The 25,934-nt window shown below is 43.2% G+C and overlaps 2 protein-coding genes across 2 annotated transcripts in view; both read left to right on the top strand.

Annotated features, from left to right (window-relative positions):
- LOC134842549 (proteasome subunit beta type-1-like) overlaps positions 1-25,934 on the top strand; it is an 87,488-nt gene that overhangs the window by 58,137 nt on the left and 3,417 nt on the right. The gene's annotated exons all lie outside the window — the stretch shown is intronic.
- On the top strand, positions 5,878-6,210 carry LOC134841852 (zinc finger protein 782-like). The gene has a single exon (XM_063857891.1). It carries the CDS (start codon positions 5,878-5,880, stop codon positions 6,208-6,210), a length of 333 nt encoding a protein of 110 aa, XP_063713961.1.

Genomic DNA, 25,934 nt, shown 5'->3' with positions numbered 1-25,934 from the left:
GACTACTACCAAAATACCCGCACCCCCATTCTAGATAGAAATTGAAACGCCCCCATGGCCAGGTCTCTAAATACCCAAAACAGGCGAACGTCGTCAAGAACAGTGTTCGAAACATCTAGTAATTATAAGTTTTCGTTAGACAGTGTGAACTTAACTCAATCAATCGCCTTATCTCGAGCATAACTGGACTAAAGTGGTCCATACAAAGGCGAAACACATAAGCCAATTTTGTATCGCAAGCAGAGCTTCGCATCGTTTGCGATACAAAATGAATGATTATGATAAGCAACATATGAAAAGACAATTGAAATGCTGAAAAAAACTTAAAAACCGTTTTTTGTAAAAATATAAAACTTGCAAAAAAATTGAAACATCTGAAACAAACTTGGCTGCCACATTATAAACTTAATAAAGATCTTTCAAAATGCTAAACAAAACCTGTAACCAACATTAGAAGGATTGGAAACTGTGATGATCCAAATGGAAAAGCGAGATCAATTCTAGTCAGCTTTAGTAACTCGTGGACTGTCAAAAAACTACTAGCAAGTGCTCACCGAATTCGCCAGTTCAATCATGAAACCAACACTAACGTTTTCATAAGTCGATCGTTAGACAAAGAAGAACAGCTGAAAAAACGTCAAATACTCACAAAGCGCTATAAACTTATTACAGAACAGAACTATGTGAGAAAAGTTACAATCTGAAATTGTTATACGAAGGGCGCGAAATTGACTGCTCCAATTGACTCGAAGATACAACCCAAACAACTGAACATATCGATTGTTTCCTTTTTAACGTCCGAAGCCTTATCAATCGCGAAAATTGCATTCATTTTTTGAACATTACAATTCTTCTAGGTCCTGACTTCTTTATGATTACAGAAACCTGGCTTTCTCACCAATTCTTTGACAATGAACTCTTCCTTCCTAATTACTCAGTTTTTAGATCAGACCGCGAATATATTATTTATGTTACAAAGCACGGCGGAGTTCTAATTGCACGGCTGAGTTCTAAAAAACTATCTAATATCTCGAGAAATTTTTCTAACGAAAGTTATTAAAGGTGCTGTTGTTACATGCTCCCTTATTTTCCATGAACGTCAAATTATGCTAATTTGTTTTTACAACCCTGCAGTATCTCCAACGAACAATGTATATCACATACCCCAAGAAAAGGTATTGGAACTATTTAACAGAATCATTACCTTATCTCGAAATTATGAACACTTTATAATATATGTTGACATCAAAATGCTGAATGTTGATTGGAACAATTACACCTCAACCTGTGATCAAACTCAACTTTTCCTTGACCGAATGATTGATTATAACATGCAACAAGAAGTTAACTTTAAAACTGCTTCATATGGAATTCTAGATTGCCTATTTGTTAATTCGAAGACCGAAGTAATCTTCTGCAAAAATGCAAAGACGAAAAATCAAATTGTCTCCCAAATCATGATGCCATCTTAACAAAATAAAAGTTTCAAAGTTTTTCCCCAACGTTCACGAGACAAGCTACTGTCCCTAAATCATATGGTTATTGCAATGCTGATTTTGACCAGATGAATTCCCACATACTGAACTACTTTTGAAGCAATTTGTTGAGCAATGTTTGTGACATTCGACCAGAATTGACGAAAAGACAATCACGAAGGACTATCAGCTAACCTTCCAAATTAGCAGTTTTAGAGGATTAACAGTGTTATTCAGACAATTAGTCAAATCGTGAAGGCTGAAGGATTCGGAATTTCTTAAATTTTAAAAATTCGAATTGTGACGTCACACTTCCGGGCGAATGTTACATAGATGTCTTTATGGCGCTCCTGGGTGTTATTCTTTTTTATCATCATGACGGGCACGCACAACCGTTAACGAGCACTCCGCGCCGAGCGGATGCTCATAATAACGCCCTTAATAGGCCCTGACCGCCGGGGCGGAAGGGTAGTTCGGAACGCGGAAGCCTTCCGGATTACCGTGAATAGCTTTTTAAACCAGTTAAGACCAAAAATTCACGTTCCAGGAAGGGTGGGGGGATCGGCCGTCCCCTCGTTCCCTGAGAGGTTAGTGATCAAAAACACTTAAAGATATATAAGAAACCGAACAAAAAGTAGTATAGTACCCAAGAAAAATAAAAAACATAAAAAAATAACCGAAAAAACCAAAAACAGTAGAAAATCAGTAGAAATTATCCCCCCCCAGACAAGATGTGATCCTACCCTCCCAATTGTTGTTGATAGATATATTGTTGTTACAGGCATTTATATCAATCAGGATTGTTACGATCATTTTTGTGGCCCGTTTTTGAGGCTTGTACTGTAGGGTTATTTGAGTATTTAAGCACGTTAAAGCTAATTTGCGCTCAATCTGGAAGGGTATGCTGATTTGCGCTCAATCCGGAAGGGTCTCGGGATTAGTGGGAAGACTGATCCGGCAAGCAGTACAAGGAGTGACAAGAGGGGGCTCAACGACAGCAACAGTCGACTGTTGGGTATCGTTAACAAGTTTTGTATCCCTTATGGTACAAAAAATAAGATAGTAATCTGTGGGGGCTCGACAGTTCTGCACTGTAGTGACCCTTCACCGAACTGTGAATTTCCGAGTTAAGCACCTTAATTCGGATATTGAACAAACCCGGAGGGGTATAGTATTACTAGTATTATTACTTATACAGCCTATATTAATTCTCCTATATCGTTTTTCAGTGAAAAACACAGTAAGCGGGCCGGTTTTTAGGGTCAAAATAGCGATACTTTGAACCCCCCCACAAATCGCGATTTTTGAGATATCGATATTTTTTGAAATGGAAAAAAGCGCTAAATTAGTGAGTTACATTGTAACTGAGCTAGTTTAATACGCAAAACTGGTTGAGTTTAGTTCAGAAGTGGTTGCAACTATTTCGGTACCAAAAACCAAATTTTCGTGATTTTTGGAAAGACAGAACACTTTAAAATAAATATTTTTTGAAATTTTTTATTTAGGACAGTAAAAATAGTTGTTCAGACAACGTCCACTAGTGAATGGACAGGTTTTAAAACTCGTCAGCCGATAACCTTCCGGGTTACAGAGAAATCGATCTTAACGTGTTTGATTTAGTGGATTCATCGATCCGGAGGGGTACAAATAGCATAATTTTTCGCAACTTCTTTCAGCTAGAGCGTTTTTGATCGGATTTTTTGCATTGAACTAGATAAGTATAGGCCTTTTGAGCTCGGATCAATAATTTTTAGGTCGAATAGAACACAGAATTGGGAAAAATTAGCTGAGCTTACTAATAGAAACATCAATTATTAAAAAAAGTAAAGCGTGAAAATTTTTTAGGATTGTTTTTAGCAATTTCACCAATTCGGGAAGGTAGACCCTTCACGTTTTATTTAAAAAATTTTGGAAAGCCCTGACATCCCTACCAAAAGGTAGTGACGGTCAAATAAGGCAATTTTGAGCTGTTCTAGAACAAAATGGAAGGCTAAAGGCACGAGAAAACCTTAGTCGAGCCGAGATTAGGCTAGCGATAAGACCCTTCACCATTAGGGTGAATCGTCGAATAAGAGGCTAAACTTCAATCCGGAAGGGTCTTGGGAAGGACGACACACCCTTCCTAGTTGATTCAAACAGCATAATATTATCGGAGATTGTATCCGGATGGGTATCGGTTGGAAATTAAGAAAGCCTCTGAGAAGCCATCTTTACAAACCCGGAGGGGTCCCAATCCGGAGGGGTCTAAATTTTTACAAATACGGAGGGGTCCCAATCCGGAGGGTCTATATTTTCACAGATCCGGAGGGGTCCCAATCTGGAGGGGTGTGAATTTTTAAAAAACAGGAGGGGTCCCAATCCGGAAGGGTCGAAATTTTACCAATCCGTTGGGGTCCGATTTTTGTCAATCCGGAGGGGTCACAATCTTGCCAATCCGGAGGGGTATTATTTTTTCAAAACTTAAGAAAAGACAACAGAAAAGAAAGTAGTTGAAGGTATTAGGTTATTAAAAGATAGGCTGGGATCCAGTGACTGCACTGGTAACTTGCCTTTTGTAAAAAACAGAATCAAAACAAAGCAGGTCTGAACTCGGACATTCGCGACACTAAGTCTAAATTGATCAAGAGTGTGTAACTCAGTAGTGTGGACTGAAAGTCAAAACGTTTTTGAGAAAAGATTGCCCTGAGGATTTTAGTAGCTCTAGCTCGGGCATTCTGAAGGCAGATAGGTAACACAGGACTCGGTGGGTGCAATAGACGCCCACTTGAGAAAATTACTGCCTTCAAGCTTTGTCTGTTTGTAGCAGCACCACGCAGGGAACGCTCTTTCTTTGTATACAAGTTCGACTATTGTACTGCGACCAACTAAAAGTACAAAACACATACGTTTTTCATAGAAATATTCTTATTTTGTTATTTCTGGTTTTGAATCAAGAAAAATTGTGCTTGATTGGGTAGTGAGAACACTATCTTTTAAGTAGACTGATATCATCATCCTGTGCTAGCTTCACATCTTACAACTAATAATCGATTATTGTGATTAAATTGTATATACGCTGTACTGTGATAACACATAAGGATTCGTGGTCACTATTTAATAGAAACTTTTGGAATTTATTGTGTTGTGTTTTTATTATCAGTAGTCAGATCAAAAGGACACTAGCAATCGAATTGAGCGTATAGGCATTAAAAAGTGACAAATAGAATATGAGTCTAGACAAGTCAAGGATACCTAAGCTAGGTGATAGCTCCAGGAAATTCATACCTGAGAAACAGAGAAGAGCAATGACCGACCCTTTTGTGGAAAGGATCACACAAACCCGGACCGACAATGGGGAGACGGTTTCAGGCAAAAGGGTTGAGACCAGGAGTCAAAAGTCCTCAGAAGAGCGAAATGCAATGCTAGAAAAGGAGGTCCATCCGGACCAGGCCATGGATGAGAATCAGAAAAAACATGGACCGGAGGGGAGAGGAAACAGAAGGCTCGCGAGTGAATCTAATCTCTACTGAAATTGTGGCAACTAGAAGATCTCCCACAGACAATACCATGATGGCAGGCGTGACGGAGAAACAGGCAACATCCTCATCGTTTTCAGAAAGAGTGAAGAACACTTTTGGAAACACCTTGGAAACGATGGAAAGGAGGAAACCATCTGGTTTGCAAGCGAGACGGCAGAGAACACCAGGATGCTGGGTACCTTGATATGAAAGAAGAAGGACCGCGAAGCCAGAATCAGACGTGCTAATGGTGCCTGGGCCAAGGTGAAGAAATGGCTATTGAAGTCGAAGCTGAGCAAGAGAACAAGAGCTCTCGTCGTACAAGCGGTCGTAGAGTCGTCCCTTCTTTTCGACTGCAACGCTAGACCGTGGACTGTTGGAGACCTCAACAGATTCCAGAGCGTGGTAGACAGGTTCTACAGATACATCTGGAACAACGGAAAGGGACTGCCGCTCGTTCGTATGCAAGAAGAGGGCGTCAACGGCTACGAGGTCAGGAGACAGCTTGGAATTACATCGATCCGTTCCAAAGTGGAGATAAGAGCTCTGGAGCGCATTGGACATGTTTTCCGTATGCCAAACGAAAGGATGACGAAGAAAGTTGTTTTGGGGAGATGGCTTGAGGAGAAAACCGAGAATGGAAAACTGACCGGTGGACTAATCGCATACTGGAAACGGCTGATTGGAGAAGCAGGAGAGGACTGGACTAACATCAAAAACCTGACATAAACAACCGGAAAGCTAATCTGACACGGTGGGAGACAGACATGTGCGACCACACCAGAGGCCACACAAAGCCCACGAGAAGCCAAGCCAGAGTAGTGGAGGACGACTTCAGTTGCGTGTAGACCGGTTGCGACAAAATTTGCAGAAGCAAGGCAGGGCTTGTGCAACACGAGCGCAGAATGCACAGAGAAACCACGCTCGAGTTTGCCTGCCCCAAGTGCAAGACAACCTTCAAGGAAAAGAGCAGTCAGACAAACCACACAAAAGCCTGCGGCGGAGCCCCCAGAGGAGTATGTTCAGACTGTGGAAAGAGTGTGTCTGTATCAAACATGGCTAGACACAGGAAAACCAACTGCCGAAACGCACCGATAAACAGAAACAACGAGACGACAATAATACGAACCAGAGGATACAAACAATGCGACAAATGCGGGGCATGGATCATGAAGTCAAACTTAGCGAGACACAAAAATGTGTCATGCACGGGAAATACCTGCCAAGGCTCTATATAGAGCGTAACTGGCAAAGAAGAAGAAGAAGAAGAAGAAGAAGACTTTGGATCTCAAGTCAGCCTCAATAGTTCGACTCAGGAGAATGAAGCATACAACGACAGAGGGACTGGTACCATGGACCAATTTGGTGTAGTGAGGACAATAAGCAAAACCATAAACACATCAGGCCAGTCAAGAGACTTTGTGAGTATGACGAACTCGGAAATGCGAACTGGGGAGAGTAGAAACACAGGGCTAAGCAACGCAACGGCGGATCCAGAGGTGGATAATGAAAAGACGTCGAGGCAGAGAAGCAAAGCCCGAATCTCGACCAGCACCAAGCTACCTGGGATAGACAGGGTGACACCGCCACTTGTGACGCCATTAGTAGATAACGGATCATCAATTGAAGAAGCCTTGAACAACATAGTGGGCAATATAGGAGAGCAAAATGAACAGATGTCCATAAGAAAGGGTGAACTAGAGAGAGCAGTCCACGTTGAAAGAGAAAGTCTGCAGGAAGAAATAAACCGCAAAAGACAAGAAGTTGGTAGAAGCGAAAAACGCTTGAAGGAAAGAACGGACGAACACTTGGCGAAGAACTTGTCGCGAATGACAAGAGAAGCGGAACAAAGGGAGTTACGGTTAAGAGACGACATGGAGAAGTTAAGAACTCAACAAGAGCAGACTCTTGGGACTCTTGACACAAAGATAGTTGCGATGATGGAGAGGCGAACTCAGGCTATCATGGACAAGTTGGTCGGGCTAATAGGCAGCAGGAGTGGACCAAGAGAAGGGGAACCGAACTCGGGAGGTCCCAGCAGGGAGCCGAGGGTGAACTTTGATGACCAACAAAGGAGGAGGACATATGGATCCACTAGTGGTAGGGGCAGTTCAGCAGGCTATGCCACAGGGGATAATAGAACATGGTGCCCAAACATCAGAGGAAGTTCAACTGGCAATAGACAGACCTCGAACGAACGACCGACGCAAGGGACACATGCGACTGGGAGAAGTGGTTCCAGGAACAGGAGTCATGCAAGCCCAGGGATGAGTCATGCGAGCCAAGGAAGAAACAATCCAAGTGAATCGGACGGAAGGGAAGTTCCAAAAACAGAACCCTTATCAGGGGGCGATGATACTCAGGCGGGGCATTCAAGAGATGCTACAGCAATGGCCACAGCCTTTGAACCCCTAAACAGGTCTTTGGAGACATTTCTGACGAGGTTATCCAGAACCAATGAACGCAGTGAAACGTCCAGAAGAGTCTTTAAGAAACCAAGATGCTACAAAGACGAATCTGACGGCTGCATTGATACCTGGATAGAGGTGATGAAACTGCAATTTGAGGAAGAAGATCTGTCAGAAAGGCAGGAGTGCAGTGCGCTCACTAGTAACTTGGAAGGGACAGCCCTAAACTGTGTGATGGCCAAAAAGCAGTACCAGTGGGACACAGCTGAGAAAATCTTTGAAATCTTGTTATATCGTTTTGGATCAGGGGTGCAGGGGCACCAGGCAAAGATGCGCTTCGAGAAACGGACGCAACGAGAAGATGAGACGATAGACAAGTTTCTAGACAATTTGGAGATGCTAAGAAGGCGCAGCCAACCGGACGAGTCGAACAGGAGAATGAACCTGGTAGTAGCATCAAAATTCATCGATGATGTGAAGAATGATGAACTTCGAACAATGTTAGCAACACGTTACACACCACTATCAACCAATGCGCCAACACCAGAGGAAAAGAATATCTTTTATTGAAGATATTCTTTTCGAAGATATTGAAGCTCAAGTCGAAATAATATCTTTTATTGAAGCCTCCATCAAGATCTGGATTTTACAAGAACAATTATGGCAATTTTAAAAACGGACCAGCAAACCAAGGGAACAACTGGTATAAACCGAGGGACGATATGGACAAGAGGCGCTCTTAGGCAAATTGCAGTTCAACGGACCATCATGTGTCAGCATGCCCAACTTACAAACAAGGCATGAAAGCAATAGGCTTTAGCCTCGAGGACGGAGATGCGTTAGAAGTTGACCATGAGGCTTTCATGAGAGGAGTAATTGCGAAATTCGGCCCGAGGTGTTTCTTTTGTAACTTGGAAGGTCAGTTTAAATCAGAATGTCCGCCATTCTGGGATGCTGTAGCAGACATCAAGCATCCAAGGCATGAGGAAGCTTTATCGGGGTGAAAGCCAGCAAAGCTCGGCTATTGAGCGAAGAGGAGGCGCGCAGAAAAGAAAAACCTCAAGAGCTGGCAACGAAGAAAATGCAAGCGGTAACAGAAGAGACATGTGAACCGGAACCGGTGACTGCGGCGGACGACTTCAAGATTGATTATATGGAAGCCGCGAGGGATGCTCTAAATAGAGTGCAGCAGGAACTGGGAACGATGTAGATGGAGCAAAAAGTGAAGCTCGAATTGGAAATTGATAAACTACAGGAGAAGCTGAATACCTTCGAGGCAACAGAAATCGAAGAAACAAAAGCACCAAGTAGTTTGAGATTGAAACTTAATGTGATATCCGGGCAGAGGTTCGGTATGGTGCCAAAAGGAAGCAAAATACAGTCAAAAATCTTGGTAAAGGGACACCAGGTAATCAGAAATCTGAGTGAACCATTAGAGTTCACCTTGGTGCATTTGGACACATATGCAGATTATCTGAGGCAGGTGGAGCCACGCACTGAGTCATGAGCTGTGCGAGCACTACTAACAACGGGTGGCCCTCGCATAAAGAAGCTTCATGGGGCTACGTGTAAGTCTATGGACCATATCAAGTGATGCTGAATGTGGATATGATAAGTATTTACAACAGACAGTGACCAAATAGGACAGATCTATTTGGTTGAAGAAGAACTCAAAGTCCGTAGGATAGGCCATGACGCCATGATGGAGCAAGAAGCGGTTCACATTGGATACGAAGCAGATGTGACTGCACATCTGCTCGACACCAACGGAAAGTAAATCGGGCTTCTGGACACAGGAGCTGTAGTGGGCGTGATGCCGATAGAAACTTGGGAAAGAATGGGCCTCACGAGGGAAGATCTAATTCCGACAAATCTCCGACTGGCCGCGGCCAACCGAGGAGCGATTTAGGTAGCCAGAAGAACACCAATAACGGTCCTCCACATGGGAGGACGGGATATTTGGATGAGCTTCCTGGTAGTAGAGAATCTGGATGACTCCGACCAATTCATCTTGGGCAGAGATTTTGTCAGGAAATTCGACGTGATGATTGACTTGAACAACGGTCTAATAAGGATTAGGAACCCGGACCGGAAGTATTGTAAGTAACCAATTAATAGAATAATAACAGATGAAAATAAGATATCAATCTTTTTAGATAGAAAGGTAAAACTACAGCCGGGACAAGCAGTAGTAGCAAATTTTAGAATGAGAAATTTAAATTTGTTAAGTGATAGTAAACAAGTTTGTTTGGTACCGAATCCAAATAGTCAAAGTTCGGTGATTTTAGACGGAGCTTCTCGGTAACTCGAAACGGACTGTTTGTCAGTGTGTTATTGAACACACTGGACACCACGGTTTCAATCCAGCGTGGAAAGAAACATGCTTACGCTTTGCCGATGAGGACCGACTATGAGGAGACACAAAACTTGAAGAAACATAGTGTGAAAATCTGTCCTCATCATGCCAATAAAAATAAAATTTTAAAAAGGATTAAAGAATTAAAATCTATTCATAAATTGTTTTCAATGAAGTCCGAAATGCATCCGTAATCCGTTTTCTGAGTTGTCAATTTGATGCAAAGTTAATGACAACATCTGAAAACGTTTTAAAAATTGGGAAAAATTGCAAGGTAAAATGTAATTCTCTTGGGGATAAATGTAAAAGAATTGATTTCAAATTGTCCGAAGCATCCTATTAGGGCAAACGCATAAGCTGAAAAAAATGAGGCAATCCCCATGAGACAAAGCCATTGAAAAAATGAGGAAAAAATTCACAGACATTGGGTTGCTGGTTGTGCCCCTTGTTGAAAAGTTGGTTTTTGCATGATCAGGAAAAAATATTTTTGAAGCAAAACTGGAATCTTTGCTGCAATCTGCTGTTTTTTTTTTTAAACGAAGCAACCACTGATGAGGTGATACTGAAACTAGAGAAGGAATTTCATAAAGAATTACTTGCCTCGAAGAAAAAAGAAACGAGATTAGTAGTCAATTATCGTCATGCATTTTGACCGCCATTCTACTCGAATGTCACATTTTGCTGGCCTGCAGGTAATTTTTATTGTAATTGAAAGAATTTTGATTTGTTACTGAAATTTTGATTTGTTAATGAAATTTGTAATTTTGTCAAGTGTGTAAAATTTTTCGGTTTTTCGCTGGATTTGTTTGGCTTCATTTGTTTTTGCCGAAGTTTTCAGGAGTAAATGACGGAGTTAAGCGATGTTGTAAACGCGTTGTTGTTACTTATTATCATTTTACTACTGTTTTTGTTAAGTAGATAAAAATCATTATATCCATAGGAGATGGATCAATTCATTCTCTCAACTACTAGTGTCTCACACTCTGAAAAAGAACTCGATGTTAATTAAATTCAACTCAGGATATGCCAAGAAGCTAAAAGTTGTTGAAAATACAGTTTCAGTCTCTTCTTGAATCCGGACGAAGAGCAGTTTTATCAACACTCGGCAAGGGTAGTAAAAACCTCCAGATACCCCTCCGAATATTCGGGAACTGCTCTGTAACGATTGTAGCTGCACAATCGTTACAATTCGGAATGTTCTTCCAACGAAAATATCGATCGTAATTTCAATTTGTGTCTTAGGTCTGTTTTCTACTAGCAAAAACTGTTGTTTTTTTTGGTTTTTGCGCTTTTTTGTGTGAAAATGGTCATGTGTCTATACAGTCGAATTTTCGAAATTTCACATGTCAGGTAAAAACGACCTCTCCCAATTCAATCAATTTATCAAATAGGCCAATCCTTCTACTACTACTACAACTGAAAGAATTAATTCCCTTTAACATATATAAAGGCATCATACAGATTGTTGAAAGGCTATTTTAGTGTTTTAAAAGGCTATTGGTGTTTTATTATTTTAGTCACACGGCGAGAAACAAATTACTCAGCACATAATCAAGTATTAGATATATAATCAAGGTGTACTAAGAACGGCAATTGATGCAATTACAGGCCAAAAGTTTAGTACAGGATTTGTTTAAATCAAATGAAATAATCCTCGCTTGCAGATAGTTTTTGAGTGACTTTTCAAGCGCTTCAGGAGATGCAAAAATATCTGCAATATCATGGAACATAGCATGTTTATATATCGGCACACGCGATAGAAGAAGAATTGCGCGGTGAAGAAGAGACGACATTTCGTGGTTGCTGTCAGTCTAGGGTAGGCATGGTTACGAAGATCCTTGGCGGATAAAGTAAAATTAATGAACTTGTGAACGTCGAAATCGAATTTTTCATTAAGCACTCTTTTGAGGAAAACCAAGTCTTATAATGCAATGGAGAAAGATATTGGTAGGGAATTGTTCACCTTGAATTGGTCACTGAGACCCGTCACACATTTTAGACATTTTTTTATTAAACAATTCAAGTTTACGCCTGTAAAGTAAAGAAGTAAACTAGATTTAACTGCCGTAGAGAAGGACGCTTTATATGCAAAGTTGATAATATTTAAACTTAGTCCACAATGAGACGCTGCATGGAATAGAACGTTTGATAAAATGAAAAGATTTTTTAACCGCAATAAGCTTAAGTTTAAGATGGTTGTCCCATTTCAAGTTTTGAGAAACTTTGACCCCGAGATCTTTGATAGATGATACCGAAGGAATAGAGATATGATTAAGACCGAGCGATGTTTACGACTCATTAGAATTAAAACAAATAACTTTGCATTTATCGGCATTAAACGTCATTTCATTTACGGTAGTCCTTTTGTTAAAAAGATCTATATCTCTTCGATTGTCAAAATGCGTTGCACTGGAAAACAGTTACTGTCATCATTGAACAAATAACAGTCAGAAGTTAAAAGAGCATTTGGCATGTCATTAATGAAGACAACAAACAATAGTGGCCCTAAGACGCTGCCTTGCGGCACTCCACTAGTAACATACCCTATCGAAGAAGATGTATTTTCAATCTTTAAATTTAAGTACGATCACTCAGATACGAAGAGAAAAGCTCGAGAAACGTGTGATCAAATCCAAACTTAGCCAGTTTGCTTAGTAGATTATGATGAGGTACTTGATCAAAAGCTTTGTAAAAATCGAAGTATACTGAAAGACTTTCAAGATTCGTCTCATTAATTAAAAATGTTTTCAAGATATTTAAGAAGTTGGGTAATGGTTGATCGTTTCGTCGTGAAACCATGCTGAACAGAAGTAATGTTTGGTCTCACTCGTGTAACATTGGCCAAACACTTCATAACGACGGAGCGTCCGTAGATAATGTACCTATTGACGACTGGCCGGCGTCAGTTACCTAAACTCTGCTCGTTTTTCAGCGTCTAGACCTAGCCAGTTGACTTTCTGGCCTGCTTAGGGCTAAGTAAAAGTTACCATTTTTAGGCCATCAGTCAAACGACTTTTGATCAGCTTTCGTTTGCTTGCGAAGATAATCACAAAGCTGGGTCTCGGATCCTCAGACTACATGACTACCACTAGAAACACGGCTCGAATATCCTATTTTACTAAATGTTTAGTGACAGTTACATTGGGAATGGATTGACTGTTTCCTCTTCCTAGCTACTCATGCTCCGAAATAACAAATAATATTGGGGATAATTCAATCGGTCAGGGCATTAAAGCAGCTAAAAAGTCAATTTAATACAGTCTCTCAACATACAACAGTCTCTGGGCACCGGCCGCCGATTCCGTGCGCTTCCAGCAATAACGTTGTTGTTCCTCCAACTTTGTGGCACGGGAGGATACGGATCCTTCCGGCTATCCCGCTGAAGCCTCTTTTCATCTTATCGGCTTTCAGTATACGTCTTATCGTGCGTGATCGTCACGATAAGAGGCTTCTTATTTTTTTTTCGTTTTTTCTAGACCGTTTTTCACTTGTCAATTCGGGTGTTCTGTTTTTCCGTCTGCTTTCTGCCAAATATAGCCACTTCCTGTATTTCTCAGAAATATTCCGCCGCAAATCGAATTTTCAAAATTTTTACCTCTAGAATATTCCGACCCTCCTTTTTGTGATTAGTTCGTGATTAACAACACTAGTGTTCTTTTTTTTCGTTCATCGGAGGGATCGGCTGTGTCAATCCTGAGGAATGGCACATCGAGGATATATAAAACTTAAAATCATTCTTTCCAGTATAAGCGATAATTGAGGTAAGATGCTGATAGGGCGGTAATTTTCAACATTTTCTGGATTGTTAGTTTTTAAGATGGGTGTTATGAAAGGACATTTCCAAAGTAAGCCATTTGTGGGTACTTATGACACTAACAAAAAGCTGAACGACAAGTGGCACTATAAAATTGCTGCAGTTGCTAAGAACAAAAGTTGGAAGTTTGTCATTGGGTAGTTGAAGCTGACGCGAGTGACGTTTCAACTTGAAGAACACTTATTAGAAGCATGTTTAACAGAATTGAAGTGTTGTCATGTGCATATAGAGCAGAATTCCATCTTGATAGGAACACAGAAGAGAAGTAATCATTCATAAGATTGGCTATTCCCAAAGAATTGGTAGCCTTTTTGTCTTTCCACTGCATTTGACTTGGTAGTCGTTTTCTAATTGATGAGCGCAGATATTTAAAACAGTCACGAGTTGAATTCGGAGAACGATTCAAAGAAGCATGTTTTATCGAGTTCAACTGATTGACCAATATCGTATTGCAATGAAGAGAGACGTAGATTGTTATTATTATGTCTTGAAGCTGTTCGAGGTTTATTAAGAAGATGAACAGTGTGGGACGAAAAAAAATAAGGAAGTTGTTGCCGCCTTTTGGTCTTTTTACGACACGCAAAGATTATTAATGCCATAATCTCAGAATACCAGTGACGCACATAATCTTCGATACTTAATGAGCCAACCCTCCCTGTAAACTGTTCCATTAACATTTCGATTTCATCATGTATTTTGACCGCCATTCTGGTCGAATTGTAACATTCGCTCGGAAGTACATACCGACGGAAAATAAAGCTAGGTTCTCAGACGACTGGCCAACGTCTAAACAGAGCTCTACATGCTTTTCACCGTCTCTACCAAGCCAGTTCTTTTGGTGATCTTTTCAACATCGGGTCGACAAAAACGTTACTGTTATCCGGCATCGACCAGAACACTTAAATTAACTTAATTACATGCAAAAATAGTGAGCTCATGGCTGGGCCTCGGTATCCCCAGACCACGAGGTCACTCCTAAAAACAGGGCTACTACTATTTATTGAATTATTATTGTTTTTGCTCAGTAGATAAAAATCATCATCTCCATCGAAGATGGATCAACCCTTCCCCCCAACTCATCCTCGTAAAATGAATTCAGATATTAATTAAATTCAATTCAGGGCATGATAGGGAAGCTAAAAGTTGATGTAAAACAGTTTCAGTCGAAATCCCGAGACCCCTCCGGATTCATGAATCCGGAGAAATAAGACTCTTATTCTCCTTCCGGAAGGCTGGGTTTCCACCCTTCACCGTTGTTCGCAACGGCCTTGCAACTATTGTAGCGGCACAATAGTTGCAATTTGAAGCGGTCTCTGCTACTTCTTCTTTTCTCCGATTCTGATTATCAATTTTCTCGTTGTTGTCGTCGTCGCAACTATTGTTGTTTTGTGTCTATTTCGGTTTTTCTCCAAAATGGCCGTTTTTGACGTTTCTTAGAATCATTACGTCATCATTTTGGAATTTTTAAAATTTAGGAATTTCCGAATCCTTCAGCCTTCACGATTTGTCCAATCGTCCGAACAACGCTCTTAATCCTTCAAAATCGCCAATTCGGAAGGTTCGCTGCTAAAAACTCGAAACTGCTGAATCGGCATTTTGTCCATTCTGGTCGAATGTCACATACTCCCCGGACAGCCCGGTCAATGTGCCCATTGAATCTCGCAATATACGTAAAATTGGTACAGTGTCATCGAACAGAATTTACAAAATGCACGAAACTACTTTTATCCACGTCATATCGACTCACTGCTGAAAATAAATGGCATCATACTACATTGCTATAGCCTTCTAAATTTTTTCACTAATCTGCACTTTAAGGATACGACTTAAGATAAAACATTTTTTCTGACTTCCAACGTCATTGCCCTGAATTAAAACTTTTTCTCCTAGGTTTTAAAAGGTGTTAGTTTGCATGACAGTCCTGCCAACCAACAAGCTAAAATTATCGTACTATGCTTCTTCCCTTCGGAAATTTTAGTTGTTATTGTCCTGAATATTAAAATAAAGGAACTCTGTGGTTAGAAAGAACAATGAAACAATTTCCCTCTTCAAGAGATTACCCAAGCATTTCATGTCACCACAAAGTGATCAGTGCTCCTAGTTGATTAAAAACAGTCATGCAGGCTGGAATATTTAAATATACTCTTTACTCGAGCCTTTTTAAATAAATAGTAAGTGTCTCTAAAGCCACTAACTAAAATCAAAATGCAAATTTATAAATGCAACAAATTCTTTAATGTTCAAAACTCAACTAAATGTTTCAGTTTCAATTACAACTTGGTTGCTTAGTTTCTCTTTTGAGTTTTCGTCACACACATAAAACAATTCTGAGTTTTTACTTCTTCTCTATTGTTACTTCTTTGTTTCTTCTTTTTTCGTCGTTAAGAAGTTCTAAACCTTCTAATTTCTTCTAATTTCGTTTCTTTTTGCTTCTTGTCTCTACGGCCATTCGTCAAGGTTCCGTCTCCTCCTCCTGTGACATTGAATCTGCACTTTCAGTTTCTGTGTCTTGCAACACATCTTTAGCTATTCTGACGCTGTTGGAAGCAGTCCTCCAACACTTCTGCTCTTCTACCCTCTGTTTAGAACAAGGTAGGGGATCCACGTTAGATTCTCTGTTCCTGCAGAAGTTGTTGTGGAGACACAACGTCACGTTTCTCTCCAAATCTTCCTTCAACATCTCTTCTTTTTCCTTTCCACTACGTTCACTTGTCCTGGAAATTCTCTTCACAGCGGTGGTAACTGCATTCCGATGAGTCACGAAAGCTCGCTTGAAAGCTCCTGTCCCAATGTTCAGCTGATACCCACTATACACTCTGCCGTGCTTCGACATATGCTTTTTTGCATACTCGTACAACCATGCAGTCATGTTGGCTCTAAACCATGGCATCAGTCGTTCTCTTGCCCATATCTTTTTCAATTCCATAGGTATGTTGTCTTTTAGACAATCCAATTTCTGCAATTGTTCCCGCGTTGGTGCCTCCTGTCTATTGTTCTCCCTCACATGAGCTTCCAGCCATCGTATTGCCATCATAACTCTCACTATTACTATTGTTATGGGCCGTGATGAGTCTGGTAAACCCATGGAGAGCAGCTCTCCAGTGTCCCAGATCAACACCAGGTTACTACGCTCGGGATACCACCATGTCTGCAGCAAGCAGTGGCAGGGAAACTCATCATGTGTCAACGTGATGCTCCTCCAATTACGCTTTCCCGAAGCTTCCAGTAATGGTTCCACTTCCATCATCACTCGGTGGACTTCATCATTCTCGTCTACTGTATTGTAATCTGTAACGGTTGATCCTCTTTGTTTCTGTCTCTCAAAGTCACTGAAGTTCCCACTCACGTATCCCATGAACTTCTTTCCCAGTTTTGATTCCAATCCCTCCTTTGTTCTCTCTGGAACTGCTGAGAACATTTTATACAGTAACTCGTAAGATTTTTCCGACATTCTAGCTAGTCTCACACACTTTGGCACTGAGAAGGCTTGATCCACGATCGTTCTCGTACTTTTTCCATCCACAGCTACAAAATGCACCGGGTATCTGCTCTTGCACATTGGAGCTAATGTCGATCCCACCAAATATCGTGCTCCTGATGGTCTACGATAAGTTTCACTGTGTCGGATGCTCATTTCCGTCTCGATCGCTTCCCTTCATTTTCCTATTTATTTTTCCTCAGTTTGCAACACTCCTGGGAACACTTCTACACTGATGGCTGTAACCATCTCATGTTTCTGTTTTAGATTCAATAGTGACTCTAAAGAACCAAACATGCTGTAGAATCCTAGTGCAGTCACTAGACTCACCTCGGTTCCTCAATGGCAATCTGCGATCAGTTCCGTTTCCGTCCTTGCTTTCATCATAACGTTCCCAAAAAATATCGTCAACTGCTTGTCTTGTCTCTCTAGGGTTTTCACGCAATCCAGACTTCCACAAACGTGACCTTCCAGTCCACAGACTTCCGCCAGACAGCTACCAGGTTTGACCCAGTCTTCTGGTCCAGCCAGGCAACTCCACTTTATCTTCTCCGTTGCTCCTAGAGGCTGTTGTCATCACATTATATATGATGTTCAGGTCACACAAGTTACAGTCTGCATTTAGTTCCCTCTGCACGTCTTGTGTCGCTCGTAGTATCGAGTCAGCATTGGGACTAGGACACCATGATGGTCTCATCAGTTCCCACACTACCATCAAGCTCGTTCTCAGTAATTCATCTGAGAATCCCAATCTAAACTCCACTCGTTTGTCGGATTTTGGCACGGAAGGTGCAGTCACCTTTTCTTCCAAGACTAGTCCCAACTTGGTCTGCGGATTAGTAGCGCTTTTAATCGTTGCAATTCTCTTCTCGACGTCCAGAACCTTAGCAACACTGCTTGCTCGTAATCAAAGAAGCAATCGCGTATGTCTTCACTCAGGAAAGGGTTGTACGCTATCCCTATGACTCCGGACACGTAGCTGTATGACTTCTTCCTGATCGGTCCACAGAACTCACTGGATTTCGGTAGTGCCCCCATAGATTCTTTAGTGAGTCTCAGCTCCTTGTTTGAGAATCTCCTGATTTCATCTATTTTTCTCATGGGTTCTAGCTCTTCAGGTTCTTTCATATTCACCCTCATTGGCTTGCTCTGATGCATATCCAGCAGTGCTAGCAAGAGTAAGGCTTTTGCTCGTTCATCGCCCTCCCTCAGCATCTTGACACAGGTGATATCAGGAATCGAATGAAACAGAGAGCGTCTCTCCGCTTCGCGCACGCTACTGCCATTCCCTCCTGGATTATCAGATCCCTCAGGTTCGTCATCAGGAATATCTTTTCTTCTTTTGACCTTTTCCTTTCTTCTGAGTCATATTCCCCGCGAGTCAATCCCATCATGCACCAGGCGAACCTCAGTTGTAATTCGGTTCTCACGTAAGGTACTGCCATGAGAGCGTGTATTCTCGGCGTAGTCCTCATTTCCTCTTCAAAGTACCTCAACACCACTGCTTTCCTTGGAAGGCTCACTAATTGCTCAATCGTTTCCGCCTGCATCTCAGACGACGCTAGAGTCCCGTACGCCTTCTGCTTGAGGGTGGTGTCTTGCAACATCGTCTCCAGATAACCTTCCATGGCACTATTGTCTTCCAGAGCCATCACATATCCTCTAGCTGAGTTTCGGTATTCCAACATCTCCATGTACCCACCGGCGGGTTCATCTATTGACACAGTCTCCGACACTGTCAGTCGGTTATACTCCACTGGTACTAGTTGTCCTGCGACACTTCCTTTTCCGTGGTTCATGGGAGACGGTTTAAAGTCTTTCATGGTACTTTCTCCCCATTGGCTGAGTATCTCCATTTCCAAGGTTGCTCCAGTCACAGTGCGGTCACTCCTTTTGGATTTGTAACCTGTTGACTTTATCCCTTCCATGAGAATGGGTGGCACCATTGCTACATCAGTTAACATTTTGTCCGTGCCAGGCAATTGATAATCCCCATGTCGCAAATCCATGGCCTCTTCGATTCGTTTTCTTTTTGCTGAATTGACAGCTCTTATCGATATCTCCGAATCCACCTTCGTCTTTCCTGCTCTCCTCGGTATCACTTTGCTGCCTAATTTCATCTTCATCTCGTTGATCTTATCAATCACCAGTTTCGATCGCGTCGTTCCTTTCCTGGTTCTTGACAGATACACCACTTCTCCTTTACCCTCCAGTGGTGTCATCTTGATGGGAGAGTTCACTTCACTTTCGTCAGTGGCTGAGTCGATCAACAACTCACTCAATCTCCCTTCACACTCATCAAGTTTGTCGAGGACTTCCCGCATCAATGGTCGGTTGAGACCCACTTTCAAAATGGACTGGATCCCGTAGCTCTGAACTACTGTCCAGACTTCTTCCATGAACGCCACTCTGTCCAATTTACATCCCGTCCTATTCTCATGGTCTCGGTGATGCACTTCCCACTCTTCTTCGGGCAACGTTCCCAAAAAAAGTACTCTGGCAGCGCCTTCTATTCTTCTTCTCATCGGTGATGCCATGAGGAGTCTTTGTTCGTTATCTTTTGAATTGCCCGGAGAGCTGCTCTCCGGCAAATTCCGTTTCATTTCCATAAAGGCCGACGGAGGTTCCAGTGTCGAACGCAGCTTCCAACGCATCCGCATTATTCTCAAAGTCACTGAGGAAAATGAAATCCAGGCTGGATATTCCTCCTGTCGATGCCTTGTCGTCTTCCCTGTCTGCTTGCTCGTTACCTTGTTGTATGGGTTCTTCTGTTCGACGGCTTCCTCCCTGCCCATCATCTCCTTCTGGTGTATATTTTTTTCGAGCTTGAGGGTCCTTGCTTTTCAGTCTCGGCCCAATCCGGAAATTTTGGTATAATCAGTATGCCGGCCGATTTATCTTCCTCCTCTCCATGGACCACTTTGATTTCCTCACAGCCGAAGGATGCCAGGAAGGTTCTCGTCCGCAACGTCCCTCCCACTGTTAACCCTTGCTTCACACCGTTCACAATCAGGGAGGCCTCAGGTAATTTGGCTCTGCCTCTCATTCTCATGGGCGCTAGGTGTAATTCCGCCCATTCCGCGTCAAACGCTCCAAGCTTCGGAGTCGCGGCGTTGATTATTCGCCTTCTCGTTGCTTGATCCGTGTAGGCAAATCGCGTTTACTGTAGCACGGCGGCATTCCTCCTCACAAAGTATGGATCCATCGTTTCCACGAATTTCCCTATCCTCCTTTCATTGGTTTCAAACGCTCTTAGTCTACGAGTTTGTGCTACGGAGACTGCTCCGAGCAACATCCTTCTTATCAGAGGGAATTCAGGGACTTCCTCTGGCAGCTTTTTGTAATGACCCCAATCTTTCGTCTCTTCTCTCACCATGTGATATGCTGCAGTGAGACGAGGAACTCTGGTTATCTCACCATTCGTTTTATCATAGGGCCTCAGATTTCAAAGCCTTGGAAACACCTCGATGTGTCCTCTTTCTACTTCTCCCATGCGGTCACGGAAGTGATCGTCAAAATTGATGACTGTCATTTCTGGCTCTGATATTTTCGCAAATAACAGATCTTCGCTCATGAGCTCCCGCAATACATGCTGCTCACACCAGTTCAGCGCACTACCGTCCACTGCTGATATGAGGTTTAGGTGCAGCACCGACCTCCTGTATGCTTCCACCTTGACATCAGGGAACGCAAACGTGACTGCTGGTCCATAAATCACTGTCACAAATTCTGTGGCTCCCCTGATCAACGCTATGGGATCGGTCCTCATAGCCAAGCTTAGATCAGTTAGTAGGGGCATGCCCCCAACATGTCATCTCACGTCTTCCTCCCTCTCAATCATCTCATCCTCTACCGTTCCAAAGCGACTTTGCTGCAAGAGATACTGGATAATAGTGTGTCTCAGATCTCTTATCTTATTCCACGAATCTGTGGCTTTCTTCACATCAAATTTCTTCACATTCTCTATCATCTGTTCCGGGTAACGTGTCAGTTTCATTTGTCCTCCCAAGTTACCATGGGTAATCGCAATCAGTGTTAGAAGCCCATCTAAACACAAGTTCTGGATTCCTTCGGTGAGCAGTATCACCGGTCCCTTCACGAAGCTCTCTGCTCCAAACGTCACGAACAAGGCTAGTAGTTCCACAATCGACACTTCCACTACTGCTTGGAGGAATTCCTTTATCAAGTAACGAGAGAGTTTCGGATAGACTTTTGCCAAGAAGGACGCGGTCCATCCGGCTCCCAGCCCTTCCAGCATGCTATTAGTCCCTTCGAAGCCTTCTTCTCCCTTCACCTTCTCAGTCCAGAAAGTTTCCAGGGTAACTTGGCTTACTCTGTTTACGAATTCGGCTGTCTTTTCTCCAGCATTCTCCGCCAGGTTCACCTCCTTTAACAAGTAGCCATGGATCTTCTTGATCATTACTGGGCCTTGCTCAAAAACATCCGCATCCAATGCCGCTACTCGAGGAGTTAGATGTAGCCACTGATTAGCCTCTGGTTTGGTTCTCAAAACCATTGCCTCCCAGTGAGCTCTAGTCCTGGGAATTTTTCCTTCTCTCTCTTTCTCCTGCTGCTTCCATCCCTCGGAACCATAAGTCGTTCAACATCGCTACGATCACTCGATGGTCGTCGCCTATTCCCGGTTTCAGTTTGAGCTGTCGACTGAAGTTGGACAGTTCCAATCCCAGCACCTCGTCCAGCACCAGCATGTGTAGCGCATGGTCCTTGAATCCTCTCAGTGCGTTTGAGATATCCGACTACACCGCAGGTAGCTCAGCCCTGAGTGGTCTCAGAGTCTCCATCTCTATCATGCGATTTGGGGCCGATATGATTACATCATATTTCCCTTCCTAAAGCAAGGCCACGATCGCATACACGAATTTCAGTCCATCCGGGAGATGTGCATACCCCGGAGATAGCGCGAACAGTACTCTCGGTGTCGTCTTGGTGAAGGACCCCTCCTTCATTGCATCCACCACTTCACCCATTGTCTCGAGGATGTCTTTTATTGCTGGCCATACAGCATTTTCTGCCGTTGTAGGTTCACTGAGTCTGCTCATGAAACATCTACTGTGTAGATGGTCGTTGATGCCAGCAAACACGATCGTGATTGGGTTCATATCCGTCTGTCTTTGCACTTCGATAGCCATTGACACGGATTGCAGTATGTCCAGATCGACCGCTGCTAATATAATGACGTCCGGCCAAAACAAGGACTTGAAAGTGTGTCCGCACTCTGAATTCGCTACTATCATAATCTTGGCCTTCCTCATTTCTGCTTTGTCGTACGCGGCGAAGATGTTCTCATCTTTCTTTATCGCTTTCAATTCGCCGTATGTTTGGACATCACCTCCCTGATTCATTTGCTTCGGGTACACTCTTTCTTTCACATGACCTGGGGGTGTGTTCAACTGCCTGAACATCTTCACATATTGTCCAATCGGCGCCCTTGTTATCAGAAATCTTCCAGGTCTCTCTTCTCAATTCCCCTCATCGTGATTCAGTTTTACGTCTTGTAACGGTCGGGCGTTCACTGGTCCCATTGTGGTATTAGAGGGCAGTCCCTGTAGGTCAGCAAACCTCAAGGCAGTTGTAGAGCTGACGTTTTTGCCAGCCGCTATCAACCAGTTCACTCCTGTTATTGAGTACAATCCGCTGACCGAAAACCTTGCTCCGTTCAGCATCCTCATGGCATCCGCTGCGAAGCTCACCGTCTGAAGGTTCAGTTTCATTAGGTCATCCTTCTATATGTGCCGTGGAGAAGGTATTGGCCTCGACCACATTAGAGAGCTCCTGTTAGGGAGTCTTTCCTCTCGACTGGTCCTTGTCGTCTCCGACCTCGTGTCCGATCTAGAGGTGCTAGCTGTCTCCTCCCTCGGGTTGACAGGCCCTAGTCTTCTCCTAGGATTAATGGTCTTCCTCATTGGCGCTCCTCCCAACCGATCTTGAACGTCTGACCTGGTTCGCTAGAGCTCTGCTGTCTATAGTTCGTCACGGCCGGGACCGTCCCCAAGCGTGTTTCCCGTCTAGGAGGCACAAAGGTGGTAATCACAGGTTCGTTCAATGCTCGCTCCTCTTTTAGCACTCCTGTGTCAAAGAGTTCTACTTCCAACTCATCCAATCGCTCTTGGAAGTCTCTGTTCAACCAAGCCTGTCCTTCTATATTATCGAAGTGGATGCCGTCCGTAGTCAGCCTGGCCTGATTCATAGCTCTCAACTCATGTTCGATGTCCATGAGGATCATCCTTCCGGCATTCCGACTTGCGAGATTCCTCCTGGATATTATTCCACCTGACTACTCCTTCGTTGTGCCTTCTCCCTGTTGCAGTTAAACTCCTTGCATTCATTGGCACAGAGCAAACTGTCAGTACCGCACAGTTGAACTTCTGCCAGAGAGTAGTAAACAAGCACATAATCATTGATTCCCATAGTGCTTCCTCCTCATCCGAGCTTCTCGAGATGTTATTTGTCCCAGTTAGGATCATTACATTAGGGATTCTCCCTGGGTTCACCAACTCCACCATCCGAAATAACTGGGCTATGGTCGCGCCTCCGAAGGCCATCACCGTGGTGACCCATGAGGTCCTCAAGTTCGAGAGTACTCTGACTAAGCTATCTCCCAGTATCAGATGCGATGTCCCTAGCGGTGGTTGCTGCAGGTTCACTGCCGGGTTCCAGGTCGCCCGATTGAAGCAAGCTCTCGAATCCGCCTCAGGAACTCCTGTGAAGTTATATTTCAAATGATTGTTCTTCTGTACATCTATTACACGTGACACTTTCTTCGCCGGCATCTTTCGTATCTTCCTCTCTGGGACCTTAGAGCTCCCCATGGGTGGCGTTGTGTCGCTAACTCCCTGTCTGGTCATCACGCTTTGGGAGAGTCGTACTCTGCCCGTATCGTCGATCGTTCCATAGGGTGCAGTCACCCCGGAACCTGGCGCATTCTTGTTGGCGACTAGTCGTCCAGCTGTCTCTATCAGCTTCTTCACCGTTTGTTCCACGACTGGGTCACCCAAGGTGTCACTCGGGTCCGGGATCGTTACTCGACCTGTTGTTGTCGGGGGTCTCGTTTCCGTTGTCTGACTCATCTCTCGAGGCGTCAAGAACTCCATCGGGGACTGCCCACGAGGAATACTCCTTGCAGGTATCGCTTTTTCCACGGCTGTAGTCAATGCCGCTCGTTCCGATCGCTCCTTGTAGTCCCGCCTCAAGCGCTCGATTTCTTCACCCTGCTTTTTGTTGCAGTCTTCAAACAATCTCTTACACATGTCTCTGTCTTCCTCCGTACTGACCATGCTCTTAGTCTTCTCATCCAGCTCCCTTCTCGTCCTTTCCAGTTCGTCTTCTACTCCATCCAGGTCTTGCCTGGTTCGGTTCGTTTGAACTCCTTGCTCTATTTTCGCCCTCCTTGGTGGCACAGCTGCTCTCAGTGGTGAACCAGACGAGGCAGCCTCGCTGTTCATCTCCTGATACATTCTCGTCAGCCCCGGTTTGGGCTTGGAGGGCATAAGCATTTCACCTGGTTGGTAAGTCCTAGAACTTATCAATCCAGGCTCATTCGCCAAGTCACTCCCTGAGAGAGCCCCGTTTCTCCACCTCATCACTCTCATGTTTGGGCGGTCTAGTACTCCCCTCTCTCCGTATGCTGCCACCAATAGGACTTCCGTGGGGTGGTTCCCACGGTTGTCATGCCCCAAGAAGTTTATCAGCGCGGTCAGCAACATGACTACCTCTGGGTCCTCCAGAGCGAAGTGTCGATCCATTAGCCGACGATAGATCGCATCTACCATTTGTCCTACATATGCATCTGCCAGGTCCAGGTCCAAGTTGAAATTATCCATTCTCTTTCCAGGTTTTGATTCGATTTGATTCAAGTGAGCAATTAAATGATCAATCAGGATCTAGAAAAGAGGTCACGAATATCACACCTGTCAGTTTCACCTTAACTTCGTTAAAATTTATTTAAAACAGTCAGATAAAAAGTTTTTGATCCTAAAATTTATTAAAATCAATCGGTCTCTAAAACTTTGGAATTCGACCTAAGATTGGACAGTGCAAACTTTGGATCTATTCCTAATATCGTTATTCAGTTGTTCGTGGTCACTAACTCCTTCTTACCCAGGACCTTAGTAACATAACACAAAGCATAAAATAACACACATATCACACACTACATAATCTAGTCTAGCACCCTCTTGCACGTCACTCAGCCTATACTTAAGTAATATTTCTTATGTAAATATACTTGTATATTAGTATCAGAGAAAATTACATGTATAAGCGCGTACAGTTCTTGAGGATGCAGTCGTCCTCTGTTCGGGTCGTACACTGGAAGCGAAAGCTCCTTCACATCCCTTTCAACGACGAAGTCTCTCAATCTCGTCAAGGACAAGACTAGGTTTTCCGGGTCTACGTGCCGTTTCTCCGTTGCCCGTGTCACTAGGAAACATAGGTAATTTCCCGGTATCTGTGACGCCGCCGGAGGCAAGGCTGCTACGCCCCCTACTCCTGGTCTTTGCTTCCAAAGAAATTCTATGTTTTTATACTCTCTCTTAAAATCTGCCGCTAACGCTGTCCTAAAACTCATGTCTGCTGTGATTGCTATCGCACATCTTCTATTTGTGAGTATGAAATCACTGTCTGTTAGTATTATGCTACTTGAATATTCATTTGGTAAGTTAAAATATGACTCAACTACCCTCCCTATGCCAGGTTTTTTAGGTTCTTCGCCTGTTTCTGCTTCTAAGTCTCCTGTCTCTCTTGCTATTCTTAATTTTTTTATTATCAAGTTTTCAGTGTGGGTAAGTCTTACCCCCACTCCCCGGGCAAAAATATCCATCGACTTCCCCGTCGATCGCATACCGGATATCAAATCGAGATTGGAAGCCGGAATGAGTAGTCGCCTC

The sequence above is a fragment of the Symsagittifera roscoffensis genome, chromosome 3 (assembly GCF_963678635.1).
Source record: "Symsagittifera roscoffensis chromosome 3, txSymRosc1.1, whole genome shotgun sequence".
Lineage (NCBI taxonomy): Eukaryota > Metazoa > Xenacoelomorpha > Acoela > Convolutidae > Symsagittifera > Symsagittifera roscoffensis.
This window is presented reverse-complemented; position numbering and strand designations above follow the sequence as displayed.